Source organism: Aulonocara stuartgranti, assembly GCF_965226115.1.
Source record: "Aulonocara stuartgranti genome assembly, chromosome: 6".
Taxonomy (NCBI): domain Eukaryota; kingdom Metazoa; phylum Chordata; class Actinopteri; order Cichliformes; family Cichlidae; genus Aulonocara; species Aulonocara stuartgranti.
In genome coordinates this window covers 10,665,736-10,683,022 of record NC_138944.1, presented here as the reverse complement: position 1 = coordinate 10,683,022, position 17,287 = coordinate 10,665,736, and the positions used below count along the sequence as shown (strand labels likewise).

Below are 17,287 nucleotides of genomic sequence, written 5' to 3'. Positions count from 1 at the left end.
TAAGCACATCACAAGGGAGACTGAAGACTTTAAAATGGAAAAATAAAAGCACAGTTTTCACGCTACATTCAGATGTGTCAAGTTGCTAAAAGAATCAGAATCAGAAACTTTATTGTCATTGTCATGAGAACAACGAAATTAAGAATGGGGAAAGTCACCTAAAATTTATCAATGAACAAATCTGTTGTGGTTTGTGCTCACTGCATAAAAACAGAAAGCTAAATATAATTCCAAATGGATGCAGTATGACAGGCAGACACTGATAATAACCTATCTGAGAGGGACTGAATAATCTCTGTATTCATGAAAATGTTGATCACATGTGTAATATTCAGTCATACACACTGACTTAAGCTATCAGCCAATGCTATCACCCATGCAGATCAAACTCACACCTGTTGCTACACAACAGACGAATAAAATAGTAGAATTTTACTCACCAAAACTTAAACACAGACTTCCTGAGCAACTGTGCTCCAACACCAAAAACACAGTCAAGACATCTGTTTTGGTGTCACCACACCTGTCACACCCATCAACTCCAACTGGTATTTAGTGTGTGTTTGTGTGTGCGTGAGAGGGAGAGAGAGAGAAAATGGATTGATGTATTTTTCAACTACTTATACTTAAGAAGTTACTTTATCAATAATAGAAAAATAAACGAATAGTCTGTCAATCTCTACTTAGTAATTTTGAAACATATGAAAACTGTTAACAGCCAGTTTTATTTTTTCTTTCCAAGCTATTGCGACAAAATGGCTTAAGTGGCTTCATTGTATGGGTTCGCTTGACTCAGTAATTGACAGTTTGTGTTTACGGGTATGTTAAGAAAGTTTGCGACATTGGTGCATTGTAAAGTGCTGCAGCGAAGTTCATAGTTGCAGCATTTATTTTTGTATTTTCATAACTTTAAACTTAAAACTGATCAATTTTACTACATTAGTATCATCTGATAGGACTAGTTAGCTGCTTTACCAAATACAGGGACAGTTGTATTTGTACAAATTCCTGGCTTATTGACCAAACAGTAACTAAGAAATTAATTAAAAGAGAACAAAAATCAGCAGATAAGTTTTTAATTACAAAAGAAAATTGCTGGTTTTATATTAATGAATAAGTTATAATAATACGATATAACACTCAGAGCTTTTAGCCAGTGATGTTAGTTTTGATTATATAAGCAAAGTTTTATAAATACATTTAAATATTTTTTATTTAGCACAAGACTTTAAACTGAACAGTGCTGTTTATGAGACGTGTTCACCATAAGGTGGCACATGTCAGCCATTTTACACGTTTTAAAATACGCAGCCACCTAATAATTTGTAGTCCCCTCTGTGCTGATAGGCTTCCCCACTGCATGCAAAATATTTCTTAGTATTAAGAGTACTTCCTGTCAAGTTTCTGTTTTGATGAGCCAAAGCGAAGATGTGGAGACTTCGAAACCTGCTCTTCACCCTCTGCAGTAAGTTGTTTAAAGAGCTAAAAAAAAAAACATAACACACCCTTTATTGGACTTAGGAATTGTATTATTATTCATGAATGTTGACATGAAAAAATAAACAATTATATAATTTTTTTATAATTTCTTTACTTTACAGTTGCTCTGGGATGTGTGACCAGTGCAGGAGGGGTGATACTTGTGACTGGATATGTGGGGGGGAAGGTAAATGTTTCCTGCACTTATGGTCACGGTTATGAGTCTTATGAGAAGTACCTGTGTAAGGATGTCTGTGGTGACAATGATGTTCTTATTACAACATCACAACAAAAAAAACCCAAATACTCAGCCTGTGATGACAAAAAGGCACGCACCTTCACAGTGACCGTCTCTGATCTTACATCTGAGGACGCTGGAAAATACTGGTGTGGAGTGACCAGAACAGGACAAGATATCTACACTGAAGTGAAGCTGAAATTAGCACCAGGTAAATAAAGCATTCCAAATTTGTAGTCAAGAAAAAAATCACATATAAAAGACATATATACATACATATAAATGTACAGTAAATCAAAACATAACTGGTAAAGGATTACAGTGGTCTCTCGCTATAATGCGGTTCACCTTTCACGGCCTCTCTGTTTCACTGATTTTTTTTTGTGCAATTTTGCATGCTTGTTTTTTGGGGGGGACTTTTTTACAGCGCATTGTGTTCTGCGCCCTGATCGGCTGTAGACCATTGTCAATCAGTCTCTTCCACGCCGTGTCTTCTGCACAGTGCAGAATGTGTCCAGCTTGTCAAATTTACATAAATCTTCGATCCCTAGCAGTGTGACTCTGAAGTGCTGTACTGTATATTTGTAAGTTTTCTCCCCCACAAACACAATAATGTCGATGAAACGTTTTGCACAGTCAAAGGCACCTACGGTAGCACCTAAGAGGCAGAGGAAGATGCTAACCATTGCACAAAAAGTTGGACTTCTGGACATGCTAAAGAAGTTAGAAGTTACCGTATTTTTCGGACCAGAAGGTGCATTAAGTGAAACAAAACAGTCAGATAAGGCAAACTTTACTCAACTCACTCTTCTTGCTTCCTCTACTTCCGTACCATTGATTCATTAATGTTGCATTCTCTGGCAGCTGCTCTATACTCATGGTCTGGACCTGAAAACAGGGTTTGATCTTTGGTTTCATTCCATAATACTGGACTTATTTTTCTATGAAAATTTGAAGTTTGAGAGTGTTTAAACAAGAGAGAAAAGTGTGAAAATGTTCATGCCTGTCTTAGAAAACTGTCTAAAGTGTGGTTTTACAGCCTTAAAACATCTATGATAATTGTAAAAAAATAAAGCTGGCTACTTTGCGGATTTAACCTATTGCGGGTTATTTTTAGAACGCAACTCCCGTGATAAACGAGGGACCACTGGACTTGCTTTTATAACATGGCTGCACATGACATATGACAGCCTGGATCGATCTTTATTAAGATCCCATAAAGGGAATGAACTGCACATATAAATAGGAAACAGTAATAACCACACATAAAACTAATGGATAGGGCGATGGCTGAGTGCACAAATGTCTGTGAAGGAAAGTTATTACTTTAAACATACAATAAACAATAGGCTCAATATGAAATATTATACCTCTCCTCTGTTGTTATAACACATTTTCTAATGCAATTTATGTTTTTGACAGACAGCTGCTGTAACACTGTGACCATAATCCAAAGTTATGAGGGATATTCAGGGGACATCATTTGTTCGTATGAGCCTCGGTACCAGAACTACTTCAAGTACATCTGCAGAGGAAAGCGGTCCTCCACGTGTCTGCAACAGGCACTAATCACCTCTGACAACAAACAAAATGGTAGAATCAAATTTAATGATGATAAGAGGTCAGGAAAATTCACAATGACCATCACCAGTTTGGCCCAAAGTGATTCAGGAACATACCTCTGTGGTGTCCAAAAAAACTCTGTCCTGGATGTTTTTTCTGCTGTTGAACTGAACGTCAAAGGTGAGAGGTCATAGTCATATCTCATATGTCATTGTTTTGTTTTTGTTTTTTTAAAGGACTCTTTTATATGGTTTGATATTTGATCATCCTTTAATATTTTTTTGTTTTCCAATCTGACAGAGTGGTGCTGTGTCAAGTCAAAAACAACAAGTGGGACTGCAGGATATCCACTAACATTTCAGTGCCCTTATCCTTCACAACATCATGATAATAGCAAGTTTCTCTGCAAAGGAGACCACCGCAACAATTGTACAAATGTGACGAGTCAAAGCAGGTTCACAGTGCAAGATGATGGTTTTTCCCACTTTTTCTTGGTGATGATCGCAGAGCTGGAAACAGCTGATGCTGGGACATACTGGTGTGGGTCAGACTCACAGTGGAGAGTTGAAAACTACACTAAGGTTGAGCTGTCAGTGGGTAAGGTGAACAACCATTTACATGACAGCAAAATTAATAGAGCTGAAAGTTCCATCTTTGTTTGGACCCCACTAAACATGGGACTGTGGTTTATGGTTTAGTTATCTGACATGATCAAATAATTGCAAAACCAGCAGCACCATGCATCACACAATTTGCAAGCAATCTGCCAAAATTAGGACTACTGAGAACACCACTTACTTATACTTAGACATATCACTTCCCAAATCTTTTGCTGGCTTCAGTGTGTGTGTGTGTGTGTGTGTGTGTGTGTGTGTGTGTGTGTGTGTGTGTGTGTGTGTGTGTGTGTGCATGTGTTAAATTTTCTCTTTTTTCAGACGATTCTCTATTTCCCCTAAAAATGGTTATGCCTCTCCAAAAACCATGACATTGGTCACTTAAATCACACCTTTGCACTTCAGCTGGTTGTCTTACCTATACTCACGTATCTAAAAGCACTGAGTTGCTGTTATGTGACTACAACAAAAATTTAGTTATTTTTAGGGGATGTGTGTAGTTTCATGTTTACAATGTAGATAATTCCCCCTGGGATTAAACCAAGTCAATCCGGTCTTTAAGTGATGACATAATGAACCCTGCTTCCAGGACCAAACTACTCTGCATTTATTAAGGCTGTTTTTTTAAACATGTTTTAATGCTTTATATCTTGTTATAGTTAATCTGAACAAGCCCCTAAAAAAAGGTAGTGATCACTGTTGGCCTCTCTCATTTTTTATTACTACTATTCATTTTAGAGCTTTTAGCTTTAAAAGCTCTAAAGCTCTCTCTGAAAAGCCTTTAGTTAATCCAAAATGCTGCAGCAAGAGTATTGACAGGGACTAGAAAGAGAGAGCATATTTCTCCTATATAGGCTTCCCTTCATTGTCTCCCTGTTAAATCCAGAACTGAATTCAAAATCCTGCCCCTGTAATACAAGGTTTTAAATAATCAGGCCCCATCTTATCGTAATGACCTTATAGTACCATATCACCCTATTAGAGCACTTCGCTCTCGCACTGCAGGCTTACTTGTTGTTCCTAGAGTATTTAAAAGTAGAATGGGAGGGAGACCCTTCAGTTTTCAGGCCCCTCTTCTGTGGAACCAGCTTCCAGTTTGGATTTGGGAGACAGACACTATTTCTACTTCTAAGATTAGGCTTAAAACTTTTCTTTTTTGCTAAAGCATATAGTTAGGGCTTGATCAGGTGACCCTGAATCCTCCTTTAATTATGCTACAATAGACGTAGGCTGCTGGGGGATTTCCATGATACATTAAGCGTTTCCTTTTCAGTCACCTTTCTCACTCAACATGTGTTAATAGACCTCTCTGCTGATTCACACTTGTTATTAATCTCTGTCTCTCTTCCACAGCATGTCTTTATCCTGTCTTCCTCCTCTCACCCCAACCGGTGGCAGCAGATGCCCCCCCCCCCCCCCTCTAGCCTGGTTCTACTGGAGGTTTCTTCCTGTTAAAAGGGAGTTTTTCCTTCCCACTGTCGCCAAAGTGCTCATAGGGTGTCATATGATTGTTGGTTTTTTTTTCTTTGTATCTATTATTGTAGGGTCTAACTTACAATATAAAGCGCCTTGAGGCGACTGTTGTTGTGATTTGGCGCTATATAAATAAAATTGAATTGAATTAAGCTCTTATACCTTACCTTACGTAACTACAGCCCAGCCCATGCAGCAGTATATTAATGACTAACCTCATATTGTGGATGGATTATCTCAGTTGTTCTCCTGACTGAAGTTTGGTCCGTTTACAGCATCCTGCCATGTGATTGCATTTGTCCCTAACCATCGGGAACCCTCATGCTAACGGTTACCGAATGGAAAAAAGTTAGCGTTAATCCTCCAGCTTCACTGTGCTACTGTGTTTATATTATGCTAACCATAGCTGCGTAGCTAGCCACCACGTAGCACATCATTATATACCAGGTAACCTAACTTCAGTAACCCTACAAACGTCAGTACGGTTTAATGTTTTTTTCTTCATTTATAATGGAAGTGATAGCAGAGCTGTACGTTTTAAATCCCTCGGTCAGAGCATTATATATTATGCTTGGGTGGAAACTAGCGAGCTAAATCCCTGCTAACTTCAAACTCCATATAACTTCATAAATTGTGTTTTTATGAATGCCTGGACGTTAAACTGAATTGTTACACCTGGTAGAGCAGCCACACTGATCATTTTATTAAAGATGGAAGAATTTAGACAGTTATTAACTCTCAGTGATGTCCCAGCGTTCCTTAAACCTTGTGACCTGAAGCAGAGTTTGGACCCAGAAACCACTAATAGAATCAGACTTAAAGACCGGATATGCTCTTAAGTGTCAAAACAGCTGTGGAAGTGTGCACCTGTGATCAACAGTTATGCTAAAATACATATTACTTTAATTAAAAAAGGAACTTTCTATTCTGTTCTGCTGTTTCTGTTTTTCAGAAGCGGTGCACTATGCAGTTTACGCTGTTGTCCCTGTGGTTTTACTAATATGTGTCCTAGTTATTATTTATAAGTACAAATGTTACAACGTGAGAGGTATGCTATAGTTTATATTTACACACATATTCAGACAAAATACTCAAATGTGCATGCAAAAAGAGCTTAAAAAATTCTTACACTGAGTTTTCAGAAACTGAAGCTGTCATGAACAGAAATACACCGAAAGCAGAAGATGTGGTAGATGCAGAAGAAGGCGAAGTAAGTCCAAAGCATGAATACATACACACACACACACACACACACACACACACACACACACACACACACACACACACGTGTTTTATAGAGTGGCACAACTTAAATTTTTTGAATGTTATATTTTATATTCTTGTCACAGTGAACACAGTAGCAAGCTGATGTTTGAATAGCTAAAACTGGAATTGGAAATTGTGTTCATTTCTTTGAAAATATGTCTGAAATCTTTAAGCAGTCTGAACTTTAGAACAAGATTATTGGTATTAAACTGAGACATCGACCAGCTAACTGGTTATTAGTCTAATTTGGTTTGGACTAATAAACTTGTTATCTCAGGGACGCCTGAGGAGAGCTTGCACAGAAGGAGTCTTTTAAACTGAAAATGACTTAGTGATCAAAATAAATGTTATAGAGTGGTGTCGACGACTGTGATGTTTAGAACAGAAAAGTGAAAATTTAACAGAAAAGCTCACTCAGCCTGTTTTATGCTTCTTTAGCATAATGTGGCAATAACTGCAAATTAATGGATTTTATAGTCGTGCTGATGTGTGGGAGTCATCCAGTTTTACAATTTGTAACTTCTGTAGTTCAGTCAATATTTGTCATATGTAAAACATCTGCATTTAAAATATTTTTATTATAATTGTTGTAATAAAAGTAGATATTATTATATGAGCCTGTGTATAACCATATACAGCAACCAGATTCTCTGCAGCGTGTGTGGTTCCGTAGTCTCTGATTATTTTCGTTGATTCTTTAGATTTATGGAAATCAAGAATTTGTGGTGACCTTCAAACAGCAAAGCGCCTTGAACCACTTTGATGATCCAGGCGGAGATGAACCAGATTACAAAAATTTTACAACTGAAGAACTATACAGCAATGAAAATTACCATAAAGCTAACAAAAGATAAATATGCACATGTACTTAAACTGTGGGTCTTAAGTGAATACAGATTATCCTGTTTGATTCATCTTTAACACAACATTCACATCAATGTACCGCTGTTGCTCAACATTTTCACTGTCTTGTGATCCAGACTTCTTTATTATTGTTTACACAAAAAAATACTTTGTGCATATTTATTGATTAAAAAATAGAATTAAATGTTTGTTTATTTTTTGTTATTTTCTTATATTTTTTTCATATATATATAAAATTGATTTAAATAAGCAAGTAAGAATAGTGTTGTTGTTTTTGTCCCCCCCCCCCGACACACACACACAAACTCCTTTGCCTTATGAAACAATAAAATACAGAGTGTGAACATATTTCAACATGACATGTAGTGTAATGTGACATGTATATTTAGTGATTTGGGTCAGTTTTAGACTTTCAGGTGTGCTTTTAGTTAGTCCCCTTTTTGTGTTGGATTATGTGCCAGGCTGATAAGCTGATAATAAATCGTTAAGGTGATCGCGCTATGTGACTGCATGAATAAGGAAATACAGACAGCTGCTTCAGGTGAAGCAGGAGGGCAGGAGTCATAGAGAGTCAAGAGTCTGTTACCCCAATAACTGAATCAGAGTTATTGAAATAACAGATTCTTTCTGTAATTGAAAACCCTCATCTCTGGGTTAACAAACTCAGAATTTGCACTACATTGTCTTTCTAAAACAGCTCTCTGGTCACCGATTCAAACCGGACTACCTGTTTCTAATTTCCAGTAAACTGAAAGTTAGTTTACTGAAAGTAAGAGTTGAAAAAAGGAAAACACTCCTTTCAGTGTCACTCGTTATCTCACACTGAGCCCTCTGCTGGAGATGTTTCAGTGTAACACTGAATTCTGCTGGAGTTTTTCAAATAAATATGTTGGACAAACGATGAGAATGCATCCACTACTAATGGGTATTAATACATTTATAAATGCAGGGTTGTAAATCTTTAGTTTATATGTTACTTGATTTTTTATTTTTGTGTCATCAAATATTTGACTTTAACAAGCTTTTCATAATAACTAATGACCTGACAGGATTGTGTGTGTGTGTGTGTGTGCTTTCCCCTTGGTCTTTGTTAGTTTGTCTGCGTGTCATCATTCTTATTTGTCCAGCTTTTTTTTTTTGCATATTTGTTTTTCCCTTCTGTTCTGCTTGTTCCAGATTTTTGTTTTTCTTGCACTTTAGTTGAACATTTTCTTGATCTGCACAGAGAGAACAATGATTTAAAAATGCATTCTTATGATTCTGTAGGGAGTGTCTTCAGGATAAGGTCATCTGATTGTTGGAGTTTTCTCTTTATTATAGTATTTATTGAAAATTTAAATGTAATTAAGAAATTATCAAACAAAAAGAGATCTCAGGTTTCTGTACTACATGTCAGAACAAAATCCAAAGTGTCATTAAAGGATAAAAGTGGTGGGTATGTTGTAACAGTGGTAGTAATAAATTAAAAGCAATGTTGAGTCTGTTTTTTTCAGCATCTACATCAATGTTCAAATAAGCCACTATGATAATTTTAGCTCAACTAAACGCTAAAGCACATTAAAGTCTGCAGATATAAATTCTCTCTGTCATGGCTCTCACCATGGTTTTCTAAAACCTTAAAAATTTCTTTCTAACCCTTTCCAGACTTATGGATGTCAGTTACTGTGTTTCTAACTGTTTCATTAGAATGAAAATTAAAATTCCATTAAAGTCAACAGAATTAAACGGACTTCACATCTGCGGTGATCTATACATTTACTCTCATGTTTATTACTTACTGTTCATAAAAATATCTGCTCTGCTTTTAAAACATTGTGAAAAAACTAAATTATATTTTTAAATATTGCACAAAAATGTAGCAGCAGATTTTATTTTTTATATTTACTTTTATATTAATGAATGAGTAATAATAATAACATCTAAAACTCCCATGGGTCATGTTTCTGCTCTGAAAGATTGAACTTACAATTCTTTGAGTACAGTTTCCTAAATATACTTAAATACTTTTACTCACCCTTTTACTACAAAACTTTTAATTATATGCTGTGCTGTTTATGCAAAGCTTCTAAAAACGTCTTTCACCACTAGATGGCATGTTTCAGCTATTTTATAAATATAAAAAAACCAATGTTTTTATTGGAAGGGCCATCTAAGAATGGGCCATCCCCTCTGTGGTTATAGTTAAGCTATGACTTGGGTTTCACATTGCTATGACATGAAATAGCCCGTAATTCTTGCATAATTTTTTTCAGTACTGAAAATATTTTTCCCTCTGATCTCCATATATTCATTCTATGGATGCTGGAAATTAGTTTTTTCTTTATTCAGTTTAAATAAATCGGCAAAATTCAATTTTACATAGAAAGTGAGCAATTCATGAAGACAAAAGTTGAAATTAAAAAATTGACTTTCACTGAAAATGTATATAAATTCCCCTCTTGCCTCTGCAGATGGTCTATCCTGCAAACTTGAATCCTCTACTAGAGGCCTGGGAGCTTGAGTGTCCTGCGCAATGTCTTTGTCCTGGAACTGCACTCTTCTGGACAAAGATCTCTTATGTTGTTCCTGGGATCTGCTGGAGCCACTCACCTCGCTTGGGGGTAACTGCACCGAGTGCTTTAATTACCACTGTGAACACTGTTAACTTCACCCACCACATGTTCTCGAGCACAGGATCTTAGCTTGTCCATTCTCCACCACCCTAGGTGGTGTCCAAGCTAAGATCCTGTGGGACTCCCAGATACAGTTGGACAATATGGTGGCGACTAACTAACCGAATATAGTGGTGGTAGACAAGTAGAAGAAGACATCCGTAGTGATAGATGTAGAGATATTGAATGATAGCAACATCAGGTAGAAGGAACACGAAAAGAAGTACTTGAGAAGTACTAAGGGATTAGAGAAGAGCTGGAAATGATGTGGAGGGTGAAGGTAACAGTGGTCCCAGTTGTAATCGGAGCACTAGGTGCAGTGACTCCCAAGCTAGGCAAGTGGCTCCAGCAGATCCCAGGAATAACATCCAAGATCTCTGTCCACAAGACCACAGTCCTTGGAACAGCTAAGATACTGCGCAGGACCCTCCAGCTCCCAGGCCTCTGGTAGAGGACCCGAGCTTAAAGGATAGACTGCCCACAGGTGTGAAATCAGCTGGATAGCATAGTGGTGACACTACACGCTTTCAGGTCGGTTCGATTCCCGACCACTGCATCTGTATTCATTAGGGGGTATAGGCTATAATAGGGTGCTAACAGAGAAACTGTGGTACTGCATGAGGAAATCAGGAGTGGCAGAGATGTATGTGCACATGGTTGAAGACGTGTGAGGACAGTGAAACAGTGGTGGGGTTTGCAGTAGCAGTGACATTGGGAGTGGGATCACATTAGCGGTTGGCTCTGAGCCCCGTCTTGTTTGCAATGGTGATGAACAGGATGACAGATGAGGTCAGGCAGGAATATCTGTGGACTAAGATGTTTGCAGATGACTTTGTGATCTGTAATGAAAGCAGGGAGCCAACGGAAGACAGTCTGCAAAAGTCAAGGCAGGCTCCCGAAAAAAGACAAATGAAAGACAGTCGAAGCAAAACAGGATGTGTGTGAAAACAAGAGTGAGAGAGTTGTAACAGTGGAGCTGCAAGGACCAGAGGTGGTGTGGGTAGATGAATTTAAATACCTGCAATCAACCATCCAAAGCAAAGGACAGTCCACAGGAGAGGTGACGGGGAGAGTTCAGACAGGGTCGAGTTGGGGGACATGAATGTTAGTGATATGATACATGCAAACAACTATAGACAACATGTAAATGCCAGTGCAGTTTCTCACTTTTCACAGCATTACAATATCATTAAAGCAACAACACATTTACCACTATACTAGCACCATATCTGTGTTCTGTGATCTGACATTTGATAAACAATAACGAAACTGCCTAGCATTCACACTTAGCATTTCAGCTCGGCTTTCAATACCATCATCCCAGACATTCTTATAACCTAGCTGGTAAACTTGGACTTCTCCCCCCCGCCACATGTGCATGGATCAAAAACTTTCTCACAAGCCGTTCACAATCAGTCAAGGTTGTGATCATCCACCCTGTCAATCAGCACTGGCTCACCTCAGAGATGTGTGCTGACTCCACTCCTATACACCATCTGCAGTGACTGCACCCCCTCGCATCCCTGCAACACCATCATCAAATTTGAAAAAGGTTCAGATCCATCAGGTGCAAAACCAATAGACTAAAAACAGCTTCTTCGTGTGGGCTGTCAGAACTCTTAATGCAAACTAAGAGTGTGAACAGACTTCTTCCATACAATCAAATACAACACTGCTATTGATTAACAATGTTGCTGCCATCCCATGTGCCATTTCTGTCTTTCCTTGTTCTGTGCAATATTTTGGTCTTTGTGCAGTCTTCTTGTCTCAGTGGAATTACCATTCCCATCCGAAATGACCATAGCCCCCCACCCTTATTCATTTATTATATTATATAACTGCCCTTCTATACAGCCCCACAATGTTACTGTTTCAATGTTTCTACATATACATCATGTATATAGTTTACTCACATACATGTATGTATATACACATATTTATTGCTTTTTCTTTTTTTATATTGTTTGCTTTACTTTTGCACCTTTGTGGTCCTGCTATCCAATTTCACTGTGCAAGAAACTGCACAAAGTTTTAAGTTCTAAGATGTACCCAAAATAAGAGTTCTGCTAACTGCAACACATTTGCTGCTAACTGCAACACATTTGCTGCCAACTGCGACACATTTGCTGCAAATTGCAACACATTTTGCATTTATGCTTGACTTTATGCTATGCTTCCTCTGGAACTGCCATATTATAATCACTCTTTTATATATTCTGCTGCGTTTTGTAGCTTTTTTTATCTTGTATTTTGCCTATTTGTTAGATTATCTAGGTTTATCTGGAAATGCAAAAAATTCAGACTTGACAGTAAAATTCAAATAAGTTATGGAACACCTTGTCTTTGTAGTTTCTGGTACTGCTGGGTCAACTTAGGTTTGTCAGAAAGATGCTATGAGTCAAGCCTATGATTTGACCAGGTCAAAGTTTGATCAGATTTTCAGAGAGCCAAGGCAATTATAAAAGACCACCTCCACCCTAACCACCACCTCTTCAACATCCTGCCCTCTGGAAAAAGGTTCAGATCCATCAGGTGCAAAACCAATAGACTAAAAAACAGCTTCTTCATGTGGGCTGTCAGAACTCTTAATGCAAACTAAGACTATGTTCACACTACAAGTCTTAAAAAAAATAAATAAATAATAATAATAATAGATTATATTTATATAGCGCTTTTCGAGACCCTCAAAGCACTTTACAATGCTTAATGCTTGATCAAATCTGATTTTTTTGTCTGCTCTTTCACACTACAAATAAAATGTGACAGCAAACGCGCTCTGTGAACGCTCAAAGAGGCCCGCATGCGCAAAAGAAGACGTCACACACAACGCGCTCGGTTTAGACCCAGACCAAACAGTAATGTTTGACTGATGGCCCTTAATATAAAGACTTGTTTCGGACTTTACGTTTCCCAATTTTGCTTTAAGTTATAAAGTTATTTTGTTATTTACATATGGCCTAATAATTATACTTATTGCTGTTTTAGAGAGGAGCGGTGCTTCAAAGGATAGTTGCAGATTTCTGTCAGAATCTGCAGATTATACAGTACAAATAAAATGTTCACGTTTCTCCAACGTTGTCTTCCCAACAGTTTCACTAACATCTATACTGGATGGCTTTACTTTTGCACCTTTGTGGTCCTGCTACCCAATTTTGCTGTGCAAGAAAGTGCACAATGCCAATAAAAGTTCTAAATTTTAAGTTCTAAGATGTACCCAAAATAAGGCTACGTCCACACTAATTCGTTTCTGTTTGAAAACACATAGATTTCTCTCCGTTTTGGCCTCCCGTCCACACTGAGACGCCGTTTTCCTCAAGGAAAAACGCAACGTTTTGAAAACAGTCCCGAAAACGCATACATTTCAAAACGATGACGCATTTTAGTCATGTGATGTAGTCATGTGACCAATTAAACAAAGATAGCGGAGTGCATTATACAGTAGTTGTTTTGATTGCTCTCAATTTTGACATACCTAAAAAAGATTAATATCAGTTTGTACATGCTCCAGATAGTTTTTCTTCCAATTTTTAAACTCTCACTTGCTTTTGCGCATGCGCAGTACTGAACGTAAGCGTTTTTGGCTCTTTCAATGTGGACGCACAACTCTGTGAAAACGACTGAAAACACTAGTGTGGATGCGGAGCGTTTTCAGACAAAAACGCTGTTTCCAAATCTACGTTCACATGTACCCAGGTATTTTTGAAAACGCAGATTTTTCTATGCGTTTGCACCTTTCGTCCACACGTAAACTGCGTTTTCAGTCACTGAAAACAGAGATTTTTAAAAACGCCTGCCAGGGTGGATATTTGATCACTGATGTGTTTAAATGCTTACATATACACACACAGTTACTGTCCCTTCACACAGGACTCCTTTCTGCTCCTATGCGCCTATGTTTACGCTTTCCCACCCAGGCTTCTAGACTTCTTATTGGCCAACATTTCTACACGGTTAGGAATATATCGCCACCTGTTGCTTTGGCATGTTCCTAGCAGCGTTTTCCTTCATTTTTGCGTTTACATGTGGACGGGATTTTTTTCAAAAACAAAAACGGAAAATCTCCTTTTTCAAAAATACCCGTGTACGTGTGGACACCGAACGCGATAGAGGCGGCCAGAGCGTCAGGTTTACATGTAAAGTCAATGGAAAGGCGCGATGACCCGCGATTGCGGCTCCCGCGAAAATTCGGAAGCAGATTTGCGTCGCGAAAACGCCAAAACGCCTGAAACGCGCGTGAGTGTAGCGCGTTTCAGGCGTTTGACTCGCGAAAAAAACCACGCGCGTGAGTTTTTGTGTTGCATTTTGTGCATACGCGCGTTTCGCGTCTTCCGCTCGAGTTGGAAAAATCTGAACTCCAGCGTCAAATCGCGCCGCGACAACCAATCAGGAGCCCGGTGACGTGGCTGTTACCTAGTTCAAAGGGGCAGATCCAGCCAAAGCCCTTCATACTTCGATGGAGGGGAAGGCTAATCAATGCGGTAGCAAACAACCCGGAGCTGTACGACACCAGCTGCTTTCTGTACCGAGACAGGAATAAAAAGGACCGAGCTTGGAGGAAGATATGTGAAGAGATCGAGCAACCTGGTAAGTTCATTCATTTCTCTTTTGAAAGTTTTCACTGACCTGGGGAAGCCGCACAAAAGCTAGCAAGCCACTGCTATTTTCCCACTGACGTACAAATACCGTTCTGCTTTTATGCATGTTGTCATTTAGGAATATATTTTATTGTTTATTAATAAACAGCACACAGTGGTCCCGCTGTTCATCCGTCACTGCTTCGCTTTTTCGCTGATTTTTTATTGCACAGTACAGCATTGCATTCTGCAGCCTGATTGACAAATCTGCTCCGTGTCGTGTCTCCTGCGCTTGCCAAATTTATCATGTTTGGTTTTGATAACCATCACGTCCAATAGAAAAAACAGCACGAAAACACCCATAACTATGAGCCTCATTCGGAAATAGACACCTGCACCGCGAGGGGAAAAGGCGCACGAAAGTGGCGGGCAGATGAAGACAAACCGCGGCATAATAATACTTTTACGTTTTGCAATCTACAAAGGTTTGCACTTTGAGAATCAATTGTGAGAACTGTGACCAATGTTCATGTGTGTGTGTGGGAAAAAAAGTGTATAAAGTGCGTGACCAGGGGCTAGTTATTCTGAGAACCCCTGCAATAAATGAGGGACCACTGTCTACTCTATGATTATTATATTCAACCTGTTAACATTTAATACTGTATTGATAGAACCAACTGATTCTGCAGCAGAGCATCCCCTGTTGCTTCTCCTGGCTGCCCAGTCCCTGAGCTCCTGCTGCTGCACCCACAGATATGTACAGCAAGCACTGATACCTTTTTACTAAGTGGGATTACCTTGTGATCACCTTTACTAAATATCTACAACCGATCTGATTATATCCTGTTTTTGTTTTGTTTTTTTCAATGTTGAAATTAAAATCTAGTAGCAGCCTTCTCATTTCTTTGTGTTTTGTGCTGTTTTACAGGCCCACAGGGGAGGACAGCTCCGAGGCAGATGAGGGACGGGTCCCAGGACGGTCCATCGGCGGTGGAGCTGGCCATCCTGGTATCCCTGAAGAGTCCACACCAGTCTCCAATGGAGCAGTTCCTCCTCAGCCTTGTTCCTGCTCTGGAGAGCAGCTGGTCCTTTTTATTCCTGTCTCTCTGTAAATTCTTATATTTTATATATTTATGTTTAATGTTTTTCTGTTTGAGAATTTTAATATTATTTCAAATAAATTTTTATAATGACTAATGTCTCAGTTCTACTACACAGCAAATGTTGGCACACGACTTGACACATGTAGAATTTATTTCATATTATACTAATGGCAAAATATACTAATACAGTGGGATGCAAAAGTTTGGGCAACCTTGTTAATAGACATTATTTTCCTGTATAAATTGTTGGTTGTTACAATAAAAAATGTCAGTTAAATATCATACAGGAGACACACACAGTGATATTTGAGAAGTGAAAAGAAGTTTACTGGATTTACAGAAAGTGTGCAATAATTGTTTAAACAAAATCAAGCAGGTGCATAAATTTGGGCACCACAAAAAAAATGAAATAAATATTTAGTGTATATCAATGTGTGTGTCTCCTATATGATATATAGGGTGCCTTTGTCTGGACGTGCTTCCCATCCAGAGCTGCACAGCACAGAGGGAAGTTCCAGCGCTCCTGGAATCCCTCTGTGATGGACCGCCAGTCTCCAGGTGAAGGCACAGCCATGAAATCGTCCACTAGACAGTCCCAGATGGCCGTCGCTGCCTGGGGGGTGATCTGGCTCACCGTGGACACACCGACTCTGTAACTGAACGCTTGGTCGTGAAAGAGTCCCCGGTGACAAGGAACCTGGACAAAATTGTTCCCCGAATTTTCGCGGGAGCCGCAAACGCGGGTCAGCGCGCCTTTCCATTGACTTTACATGTAAACCTGACGCTCCGCCTGCCTCTATCGCGTTCGGTGTGAACACAAGAGTCCTGAGAGCAAAATGTGTTGCTGCTATCAGAAAGATGCTATGAGTCAGGCCTATGATTTGACCAAGTCAAGGTTTGATCAGATTTCCAGATAAGCACAGTGTGAGTGCAGGTCAGCAGGGAAGTGGTTATTTTCATGCTCAGGTGTGAAATAAGGTAGCAGGACATAGTGTGAGTACGGCCTTAAAGTCATATACTGTTACACACAATTTGGAGAATGATCCTGCAGATATATAACATGTTTATCTTGTGTGTCTCATTAATTGAAATCCTGCAGCTAGGATAGCTAGGAAACAACTATTATAATACAGGTTAAAGGCATCCAGCTCATTTGGGGGAAGACAGAGACATTCCCAGCCAGTCAAGATATAATGTCTCCAGTGAATCTTGGGTGTGCTCTGGGGCCTCCATCCTGTAGGACAAGCCCAAAACAATTTGCCTAGAAGGCGTCCTTTAGGCATCCTAACCACATGCCCCAAATACCTCATCTAATAAGGCATGGAGGAGCAGTGGCTGTTCTCCAAATCCCTCTCAAATGAGCAAACTCCTCACCCTTTCTCTAAAGGAGAGCCCATCCACCCTTTAAAGAAAACTAATCTGCATTCCTTGTGTCTAAAACACATACAAAAGTAGATTGAAC

The 17,287-nt window shown here is 39.0% G+C and overlaps 1 protein-coding gene and 1 long non-coding RNA gene across 3 annotated transcripts; both read left to right on the top strand.

The window, feature by feature from the left end:
* Positions 1–1,330: 1,330 nt before the first annotated feature.
* Positions 1,331–7,607, top strand: LOC309708476 (polymeric immunoglobulin receptor-like). 2 transcript variants are annotated; one of them, XM_082536569.1, is made up of 6 exons: positions 1,331–1,465; positions 1,602–1,928; positions 3,140–3,460; positions 3,581–6,415; positions 6,510–6,577; positions 7,335–7,607. In XM_082536569.1, the coding sequence occupies exons 1-4, from the start codon at positions 1,429–1,431 to the stop codon at positions 3,976–3,978; spliced, it is 1,083 nt and encodes a 360-aa protein (XP_082392695.1). In that variant the 5' UTR covers positions 1,331–1,428; the 3' UTR covers positions 3,979–6,415; positions 6,510–6,577; positions 7,335–7,607. The 2 variants fall into 2 exon arrangements, with proteins under 2 accessions (XP_082392695.1, XP_082392694.1); XM_082536568.1 differs by having other exon boundaries at positions 3,581–6,577.
* A 6,050-nt stretch (positions 7,608–13,657) lies between these two features.
* On the top strand, positions 13,658–15,915 carry LOC309708484. The gene is made up of 2 exons (XR_014277281.1): positions 13,658–14,732; positions 15,651–15,915. It is a non-coding gene; the product is annotated as an uncharacterized lncRNA (long non-coding RNA).
* The last annotated feature ends 1,372 nt before the right edge of the window (positions 15,916–17,287 follow it).

Bases quoted from the DNA above. Each gene is read 5' to 3' on its own strand.
- LOC309708476 (XM_082536569.1), top strand. From the start codon at position 1,429: ATGTGGAGACTTCGAAACCTGCTCTTCACCCTCTGCA. The intron at 1,466-1,601 runs GTAAGTTGTTTA...TTTACTTTACAG, and splicing joins CCTGCTCTTCACCCTCTGCA to TTGCTCTGGGATGTGTGACC. The intron at 3,461-3,580 runs GTGAGAGGTCAT...CCAATCTGACAG, and splicing joins TGTTGAACTGAACGTCAAAG to AGTGGTGCTGTGTCAAGTCA.